The sequence below is a fragment of the Megalops cyprinoides genome, chromosome 5 (genome assembly GCF_013368585.1).
Source record: "Megalops cyprinoides isolate fMegCyp1 chromosome 5, fMegCyp1.pri, whole genome shotgun sequence".
Classification (NCBI taxonomy): Eukaryota; Metazoa; Chordata; class Actinopteri; order Elopiformes; family Megalopidae; genus Megalops; species Megalops cyprinoides.
The window spans coordinates 13,593,754-13,604,392 of NC_050587.1; the positions used below are offsets into that span (position 1 = coordinate 13,593,754).

General features: G+C 40.0%; 1 protein-coding gene across 1 annotated transcript in view; it reads right to left on the bottom strand.

The window, feature by feature from the left end:
• The window catches only part of ric1 (RIC1 homolog, RAB6A GEF complex partner 1), a 67,975-nt gene extending 65,865 nt beyond the window's left edge, over positions 1–2,110 (bottom strand). Inside the window, exon 1 of the mRNA XM_036529511.1 lies at positions 1,562–2,110. Within this exon, the coding sequence (XP_036385404.1) occupies positions 1,562–1,702 (141 nt within the window). The 5' untranslated portion in view covers positions 1,703–2,110. The remainder of the gene's footprint in view (positions 1–1,561) is intronic.
• Between the last annotated feature and the right edge of the window lie 8,529 nt (positions 2,111–10,639).

Here is a 10,639-nt window from a genome sequence, read left to right on the forward strand (position 1 = left end):
GAATTCTCAGAGGTGTCAGATATTCCGCACCTATGTGATTGAAAGAAGCTCTGGGTAATTCCTGTCTAGGAGTTTATATACATCACCTTGATTTGCACAATGGTGTTAAGGCTATTTTCTGTAAATATTTCTCTCTGATCTTGGTGATTCAGTGATGTTGATCCTTAAAACGCTGGCGACTTTTACAAGGTCATGACTTACACTTTCCTATTCAAGCATGTTCATAATCTGACAGATACCCTATGAAAGAAAAGAATCAGAAATAACATTCACCCAGGTCCCTCTGACACAGACTGTCAAATGAATGCTTTGGTCAGCTGTCAAAAAGACGACCAAGCCAGCATCATTAAAGCAAACAAGCTAAGAGCTGTTAAGAGTAAAACCTCTTAACAACTGATCACCAAAGCAAATGCCTCTTGTTTAGCCTTCCCACACGGCGAAACATACGACAGCGAATCCCAGAGCACATCCAATCCACTGTGGCGTGAGAGGGACTTTGATCAGACCAGAGGTCTGCATCACAGAGCTGTTCTCGCCCTGACTGCGTGGTAAACACTTGCTAGCAATCTAGATAAAGTCCCATTCGTGATCTCAACACCGAAGGGGGGTATTTTGCAAAAGAGGACACGAAAGGTCTTCTAGTGTAGGTGATTAGCTTGCTATTTAAAACAATGACGTATTTAAATATGGACTTCTGAGCATGTAAAATCACGGTCTCTCTTCATGGCCTTTTCTGTTTTTCTGTTCCACAAAGCGAGTGTGTGAGGGACAACAACCAAGACGCCATTGCCGTGTTCAGATGTTGATAAGCATTAATTAAGATAATTGTTGTCAGAGTGTTGTTTTATACTCAATATATTCATTTACGGTAACTGATTAAGGTAGCTACCCACAGTCAATATTTAGTAAGCTAACTGGCTAGCTATTGTGTCCATTACTAGATTTACGCTAAAAGACTTCAGGGAGCTAACCAACTTACCAGCTGTACTATTCTCGTTTACTCATTACCAAGTATGGCAGATCACTAGAAAGGTGGGTATGCTAAAGCAAATTACCAATTGTCTTTGCTGATTAGACAGACAATCTTGCTAACTATAGCTAACGACCTGGTCCGCTAGAGGGGGTCTGAATTAGCAAGCTAGTTAGCTACGGAGTTAGAAACATTACACTGTCTGGATCGCGAAGGTACCAGTGGCTGGTTATTCAGACTCAAACTGATAAAATACTATCTCGCCAGCGTTAGTTACAAGTAGCAATGTCTGAAATGAGAACATTGAAATTAACTACAATTAGCCACCTCGCCTGGCACGTAAATGACAACAGGAGCAAGCTAGCTGGCTAATAACAAGCCACTCGAAATCGTGTCACGCTGCCAAGCTGGCAAGTTAGCTGGCTAAGCTAGCAACGTTAGCAAGAAGTTAAAACTCAGTGACCAAACCAACCAAAGTGAAGTACGAAGCTTCGCCAGCGCAGTGTAACCGGTCACTGGTGCATCTACAACGAGCGCCAGCTATCAGCTGGGTTTTTTGGTTGTTGTCGTTCCGGCGAATCTCACACTTACCCGACTGAACCAGATGCTGAGCTGGGTCTCCGACAGCACGGCGAAGTAAAATCTTTGGGAGCTTGGCTGAATGTGAAAGGGTTCCTCCTCGCTTCTGAGAGGGCAAAGTAGCCTCCGGGGCCAGCCGGTTATAAAATACATGACGGACAAAATCCTACTCGACAGTACGCTGAGGGGCCGAATAAATCGCCAGCTATATTCCCGGCGCACATAAGAGGAATCTGTCCCGCGGATACATGAACAGTTTGCGCTCCCTTTGAGTCCTCCGGTACGATGTTAGCACTCGTACCGAAACAGTTTGTTAGCTTAGCTGATTCGCTTAGCGAAAGAGCCACATTGAAGCCAAAGCTTTTTCGGGCGCTCTCAAGAAAACACCGGCGCACAAAAATCCCACAAGTTTCTCAGGCACAGCGCATCAGACCTCAGTGTCACAACTGTCGCGATCTCCTGGCATAGCAGACTGATTCCGCATCTGTAACGCAGCATTCCTTGTTGTTGTAGTTGATGTAACGTACGGTATTTTGTTGTGCTCCTCTCGCCGTCGCCATCTTTAGCCTCTCTGTTTAACTCCGATCTGATTCGCTCTCCCTGAAGGGGCCTCACCGCCCCGTCAGAAGTTCGCGTCCAACAGGAAGTTCAGACTTGACGTCATTTTCTGATGAGCTGTGAAACCCAAAGTTAGCTCGCTGGCGCCACCTGGTGGACCGTAGTAGGTTAATACGTTGGTCCTTTACGGATACGTGATAACATTATTATACCATAGAATTTATCCTATTGTCAATTAACATAAAGGATGTGAGTAGGCCATCTGAATAAGCAGCAAGACATTTGCACTTAAGGTTTATGGGTATCTTGCTTGTTGCATTCATTTCAAATGCACTGGGAAGAGCAACAAACTGGCTCATTCATTTACATAGCGATTTGTACCAAGTTAAGACATGGGCTAACGCAAATTTATGTTCAAGGGAATTACGAGGGAAGAGAAAAGGAAAGATAAAAGTGTCACCATCCTCATGTGCCCCAGATCATACACCTTTAAACTTTGTTAACGTTATAAGATTTCATACCCTAAATTTGTTTAAATCTCAATGGATTTAAATCATCCATAGAATGAGAAATACATCTGACAGCATCAGCAATCTGGTTAAACGAAGACCTCATAGTTACAGAACTCCAAAGCGCGGTGCAGGGGTATATTATTTACGTGGGAATGTGCCCTCTTCTGTAAACCGATAGACCACTGATTCTCAATCCTGCTCCTGGCCCCCCCCTGCTCCGCACGTTTTCCATCTTTCCCTGGTCTACCTACCTGACTGAACAGTGGCACTTTTGATTAGCTGAGCACACCTGATTTAATCAAGAACATGTTAGTCATTTCAATCAGGTGTGTTTGGAGCAAGGATAGATAGAAGATATGCAGGACAGGGGGGCTCCAGGAGTAGGATTGAGAAACACTGCGATAGACGAATGAATGTCGCACTTGTTAGACGGTCCCTAAATAGAAAGTCACCTCTCTCCACTATTACGGTGCTGAAGAGGCTATGTAATGCAATAATGTTTTAGTGATCAGAAAAATAGATGTGGCAATATCAAGAGCATTCCGTTCAGTTGGTTTGAGGACTGTGCGGTGTGCTTTTAGAAGTCATTAAAATATATGTTTGGTTAGCCATGCGACACAGGAAATACTTGCCAAAAAGCAATTAACAACTTTTAAGTAGGCTAGGCCTAAATCCAACTGTGGCAATAGCATACGCACATGCCCGGAGTTTCAGACACTTGATTTTGGGTATCCTAAATCATGCTGTACTGCTGTCAAGGTATCATCTCTTCTGAAATCAAAATGTCACCGCTTAAAATAAAATAATAGAAATTACAATACTAATAGGCTATACTGCTTGTTTCGGCATGCAGCAAGAATAAGAGACAGTCTTAGATTAAAGAAAAATAATTCTGCCGTTACTGGGTTCCCTTTCGGCGATAACTTGACCGCTGTTTTCCTTAATGGTACTATATCTTGGCCGCAATCACACATGTAGCTGGGAAGCTACTGAATCATGATTATGAACATATATTCATGTTTGTAAAATGGTGATAATGGTAATGATAAGAGGCAACTTCAGATGAAAAAAGAAAGACTGTCGCAGTGCAAGCACTTATCCAAGATCATATTTTTGCTGTTTTGAAATGGGTTACTGACGGATTTTGACATTTGACAAAAACGTTCCTGTCTTGATGAAAATTGCACAGTGATTCAAATTAATGTGAAACTTCAATGTGTAATCCCAAATTACTGAAAGGATGATGTAATCGTACAATCCCTTATAAATCTTGGCATTTTGAGTATATGATCAGTTCCTCACTATCCCTCAGAAGTATTTTGGTGGAGAAATATTGTTAGAGGCTTATACATAATATGACTATAATGACACACAGAAGCTAAACGATTACGTAAATGAATATAAATACATTGGTAACAGCAAGAAAAGTATTGGGATTTGAAAGCATTGGTATTTCTCATCTCACAGTAATAACTAGACACAACTTTCAAGCAACAAACGTAAAAACCAAAGGGAAATGTTCGCGGCAAAGAGAAGCCACTCGATGAACTCATCGGAAGTTTAGGCGGTACTTACCACGAAGTGGCAGTGTGGACTGAATTATCACGGGCTACTTATTCCTATATTTTATTTTTATTTTTTTAAATAAAGAAAGGCACACTGACTAAAAACATTTTAAATGCTATGTCATTTCTGTAAATAATTTCTAAGATTTAACTAGACATTTATTGAGCGTACTCACCGTTGCACTCACACATATCCTTTTAACGACAACCGTATTTTTCCATAAACCTACAGTAGCAATGCTGTAGAGCGTCCTCCTTTGACGTAAATGGCTTGACCCTCTCCATGACCTAAGTCGAATATGAAAATAGTGGGTCAGACAGTACTGCACAGATCCTCATGTGCTCTGCTTGTTCACACACTAGTTGGAAACAGCGCCATGCATGGCCAATAATCTTCATACCGAAAACGTGTTCTATCATTGAAATTATGTGGTGCTAGCACAACAAATAAACATGTTGCATTTGTACACAACATAAAAATGTAGAATGTATTTTTTAAAAAAAGATGTATTATTTAACGTTGTACCCATACTTCAGTGAAAACATATCGGATCTGTATGTTGTGTCAGTCTACATTCATTTACTGCAGAGGGGAAAATTAAGAATGACTGCGAGGAAAACTCATAAGTTTTGGTTGGGAATTTGTTATTTTTTTCTCCTTCAAAGAATGCATGCTTTTACTTCTGAGCAGTCATTCATTACCGGCAGGATTCACTTTACTCCTTTACACTGTCCTGCCACACACTGATCCGGCTCAAGCCACCTTATTTCAGAGCTACTGCTTTCAAAGCAGACAGTTGATGTGATTGAAAATACACCCTGTCATTGGCACTGAATTATTTGCAAAGGGAAAGCCTTTGTTTTCACGGTGGACAAACATAGACAATACCATACCAGACCTCAGGATCAAGCTTTAAAATGAAAACCTCATTCTTATAAAGTAAAAGCGTAATTCTTTTACACACCTGATAATGCAACCTACCCAGATTATAACAGCTTTGTGGTGCTCTTTGGCATGGGCGTCAATTTGTTTTGAAAAGTGCTGGGGACAATGACGGGTTCAACTAACTAAAGGCTTTAAAAAAAGTGGTGGGGACGAAATGGGCCATGACAAAAAGTGGTGGGGACATGTCCCCAGCGTCCCCAGCATAAATGACGCCTATGTTCTTTGGTGTTTTTGCTTTTTTAAACAACTATGTGTCTCAAACCAAAGTGATAATTCAGGCCTGTGATGATTCAGTAACAATAACTGCTTTTTATTCCATTTTGTTTCCATACCAGAATCACTTAGTACAAGCAACTGTGCTATGTGGACCAACCAGCTGAAAACTGCACTGAATGTCATCCTCATATAGATGTGTGCATTAAAAGGAGACTCAGCATTACCATCTGTTGAGTGCACCTCTTAGTGGTTGGTGTAACCTTTCAGTAATTATTAAAACAAACATTAGAACTATGCTGTAACAACATGACAGAGCTGGAGAAGAAGATACAGCAGATGTACGAATGTAACAAGTGGAATGTACAGAAACGTATTAAGACAAAGGATGACAAAAGAAATATTAGGACATAAAATCTTTGATGTAGGAGATAACAATTCCAACTAGAAGATTTTAGAGCCACAGGCATCCTCTGTTGTCCCTCCGTCACTGTCTAAAGTAGTGGCCACGAGCAACCAGTGTGATCATTGACAAAGGACACCTTCACACCTAGCTTGGTGCTTGGTTTGAACAGAGGTGCGATTTTGAGCCACCAAAACATTTGGGCAGTATGAAAACAAACTCAGTCAGGTTGGAAATAGTCCTTCTGTGCTCCAGATGTCATTCATGGATTGTTTCCAAAAGGCCAGTGTCATCTACAGATGGACAGTGTACTTTTTCAGTTTGCACTTTAGCTACAGCAGTTAACTGCCAAAAGAGCCAAATAACACACAAGAGCGCTGTGCCTGTACCCTCCATTGCACTTCTGTATTCTCCAGAGAACTCCACAGCATTTGAATGGAAAGTGAAGAGAACACACAAAAGTTGTAGTGTGCAACCAATGGCTTTCTGATCCACACATAGCAACAGGTGGGATAAAAACTGCTTTGTGAATGTTTGATGGAATTTTCTTGGCTTGAAACTAAACAAACCTGAACTGAGAAAGAAACTGAGAAAGTGTTTGAAAGTGCACCAGGATGCAAATGAACTTAATGTGAAAATACCTTAAGATTCAATGGTATGCATGGACCCATTGCGGTAAGAATTAGTCAGCTATAAAAAGCCTCCTTGTATGTATGTGTTTCTGTGTTGATATCTGAGTTTTTGGGTGGGAGCACGGAGATGATACAATCTCTAAGAAAATCCAAGGTCATTTTCGTGTTTCTTTACAGTCACACATTAGTAATGGCCCCAGGAAATGAGCTGCTGAGCTGAGCCACCATTGGTCTCACACAGGTCTTTGTTCCCACGCTGAAAACAATGACTTCTGGTTTTACATTCTGCTACTGTAGTTCATAATGTTTTTGTACCTGAATAGACAGAGCGGCGCTGTGGCGCTGGACAGAATTGTGCTGACTCAACACGCCGTGAACTCGAACAGGAGGTTATTTGGCACGTGTATAAACACTGCTGTATAATCACTACCTTTATGTAGTTGAGGAAGCCGTGTTCACCCAACAGGAGCTGAGACACAATGGGGATCCCCTGTGGGTTTCCAGTGCGTGTGGACAACAAGTGGGAATGAGGAAACAGGGATAATTCCTGTATGACTTATGCTGAAAAAAAACAACGTTATGAAAGAGACTGGATGTCAGCTCACACATGAATTTGAAAAAAATGATGCTAATGTTGAATGTTGCCTTTAATGGTTCATGTTAAATAGAGATATCATGCAAGTCTGCTTTAATTGGTCTTGGTCAAGAGTGCTTTAGTAATATGCCTGGTTAACAGTTGAGTTGAGGTTTTACTTAACAACCAGATACAATGGGACTGATAACAACTATGACTAATGTTTCAGCATTCCTTGATGGTGAGTCTTGTGGTTTAATTTCCAGCAGGTTCTCCTGTGCAAGGAACAAGGGGGTATTTAGTGCTTCTTTCTCTAAAAATCCAATTTTGTTTCTGTGAATTCCAGAAATTCTGCATGGCAGTTATTATAATTTGGTGAAGTACCCTGAAGAACATAATGCTATGATTTAGGATGCATGTGTGTCTTCGTCTTGGTTTCTTTTTGTAGGTGAAATATGAGTCATATGTACTTGATCATTCTGTCTATTTTTTTCAAGGCAAAATGTTCCTGACACAGTGGCGGGGAAAAGTAGGCAAACTTCTAAAGAAAAAGGAACACCACCATATGGGACTATATGATCTCAATGTGAAATATATGGGACATGATTTTGCTTGACATTTGCCCCAAATCCTACTTTCAGAAGACATCTGTCATGGAAACTCAGCCATTGGAATTCCTGGAAACATAGTAAACAGTGCAATTGTTTAAATAAACCCATTCATTAAGTTATGTAGGCAATGCTTGAAGGAATGTGATCATTTACACTAGATGCTAAATTAAATGGACTAAATCAGCTGTTTGTTGCAATGTGGTTAATTTGGTGCATGATGTCCACCAGATGGCGCACAAAAATATATGCAGGCACTGGAAAGCCCCGTGTCATTTTCAAGGAACCAAGAAGTTGAGTTGCGAAAACCATTTTACTGGAAGGTTATTAAAAGAACTGCTGTTTCAGTGTATCAGATTTATAATGTTAAAGAGTAATGATTCATATTGTGCACTGCCAAAGTCTCATTCCCCAGATATCTTACTGAACCCCTGACCCTTCTCTCTCTTGCCACCATTCCAGTACGCTAGTATTCAGTCCAGCAGCCAAAAGAGAATTTTTTGAAAATATTGCCCTGCTGCTTTGCACATGTATAGCTTTTTGATGGGAAGGGCTAAGACCTGAATTAAAAGAGTATGTGGACAAAATATCAGTGCAAATATTTATCTCCTTTGCTAAAATGAACAAGGGACCCTTTCTCTGTCACCTTTGTGCTTAAGGTGTGAAAATCTGAAATAGGCAATTTTTGTGTAATTAAATTGTTTTTCGGATATGCTTTTTAATTGCCTTGCTTATTTCCTGCTTGCTTGTAGGCTGCTGAAACATAGCATTCATTCAGTGTTACACACCATTAATACTTCTTTGTTTTTACCGGTGTATGCTCTTGATTAGAATGACTATTGGTAGAAGATGTTGTTAGGTCAGTGAGATTTGTTGACATACATCAACAACAGTCTGTGGGCAGCAAAACAATGCTGCAGCTGGACAGTCTGAAAGGAACTGGAATAGAACAACAACGACAGAAGGTACTTCACACAGTGGAATTGTGTAATTCTTGTTAAGGAATAGAAATGGGTTTATTTTCTGTGGGATTCCTCTTTTTACCAAAAGTGACCCTAAGCAGTCTGAATGATGGTTTCCCTTTCTCTGTGGCCTCAGTCTCACATGCAGGAGCATTTATCCAAAGGGTCTGCAGGAAACTGCAGAGCCCTGACATCTTCGGTTGTTTTTCCTCTATTGTAACCATTTCCTGCATACCACAATTTATATTCTATGAACTGGAATTTCCCCCACAGTGTTTGCTACAAGGAGTCTCCTTGTGCTCCTCGAACAAATAAGTGCTGTACCAATTTGTTGGGCTTGAAGTGATTTTTTCATAGACACAGTGTGGGATTGTCTCACGGGATCAGAAACTGTGGACACAACATGATTACAATACTGTTATATCTTAATAAATGCCTTACAACCAAATCCTCGCAATCTTGATCAATTTTGACCAATCAGACATCATGCCTCATACTATAAAAGGCATGGTACATGATACCATGTACCATAAAACAGGCCCAACCATTTCATAAAATGGTGGATATTGTGAAAGGTGAGCAGCTCAGGCAATGTCAGTTCTTTTGTCCTTTCAAATGCATGTAGTGCTTCATATGGAATCTAGTTAGAGAGTCCGTAATCACCAGATATGGAGGCTATACCCTTCCAGAACAACAAATAAACCTAAACTTAAAAGCCATATGCCAAATTATCTACTTCACAATTTTCCTCTCTGTTTTTTGGATAATTTTATTTGGATTGCCAGCCCTTTTGTATAATACAGTATATACATATTTTATATTGTAGATCACCTATCATACTTGAATATTTTAGCGAACAATGTTATTCATAGATGGTGTAATGTCCTAGTGCATTGGGTGTTATTGATTTATACCCCATTGTTTCTGAATTGGACTAACACCCAGATTTCTGTTAACTATAGTTTGTGACCCAAATTAAACAACATACATACAACATGAATAAAAACGGCATGACAACACAGACCTAAGACCTTGAAAATTAACATCTAGTTAAGTTTGGTATTACTTATGTTATGTTGTGAGGCACCCATAAGATTATCTCTTAACATAGAGAGCAGCACAGAATTTCAAAGTAAATATATCTCCTCTCTGAAAGCTGGATAATTAACCACTGCACAGTTTTACCAGAATGTAAAGCAATTTAATAAATGTAAATGTCAAGTCAGGGAACTGAAGAATGCTGGCATTTAGTTGTAACACAACCAGACTAATCCTTCATTTAGATAAATAATGTTTCTTCTGCTGAGTGTGTCATTGCACTGCATGTTAAAACACAGAGTTCTTACATTGCTCCAAAGTTAATGCAATGAAATTAGAATGAAAATTCTAAATAGAATAGAATGCTTTATATAACTTGAAGTGCACAAGAAACCTAGAAGCCAAGATGCTTTGAAAAATATAATTCAGCTGCACTGCTGTGCTTGCCTCTGTGAAGGACTGGATTCCAAGTATCCCAGACATCCCAACGGTACTGCTTCCCATTCCACTAATAAATACCCCTAAATTTGGTTCGGATGTCTGGAACCTAGTGAACAATGAAAATGACAGTGCTTTCACTTTTACTTTCAAAAACAGAACTGACATGAATGGTGAACAGAGCGGTGAAACAATTTGAAGGTATAGCCCACCCAGTGCTCATTGTACCCTTAGATTTAATTTCAACACGACTTTTGAATAATTTGAAGACCTTGAGTTGGCAGCAGCTGAAGTACCGCAGATTGTGTTCCCTCAGTAATTTCGCAAACATGAAGACAAACCAGCCACAAGATACTGAGCATTAAGCTTTATTATGGCAAAAGGGTTCAGATAGTAGTAATCTCATTCAAATTGAGCTACACCTCTCATCAGCACTCACTCTGTGTGATGTAAACATGATAATATGTCTTAAGACAAATTGATGATGGGCAGGTTGGTTTATCTGACAGGAGAGTAACATGGGAGGACAGGTGTTACAGCCAGTTGGGTATACTTAAGATGTGCAGTATGCAGGAACTGATGAGATGGATGAAAAATATAACAAATATCCACAATGTATGATGACAAATAAAGCCAATAAA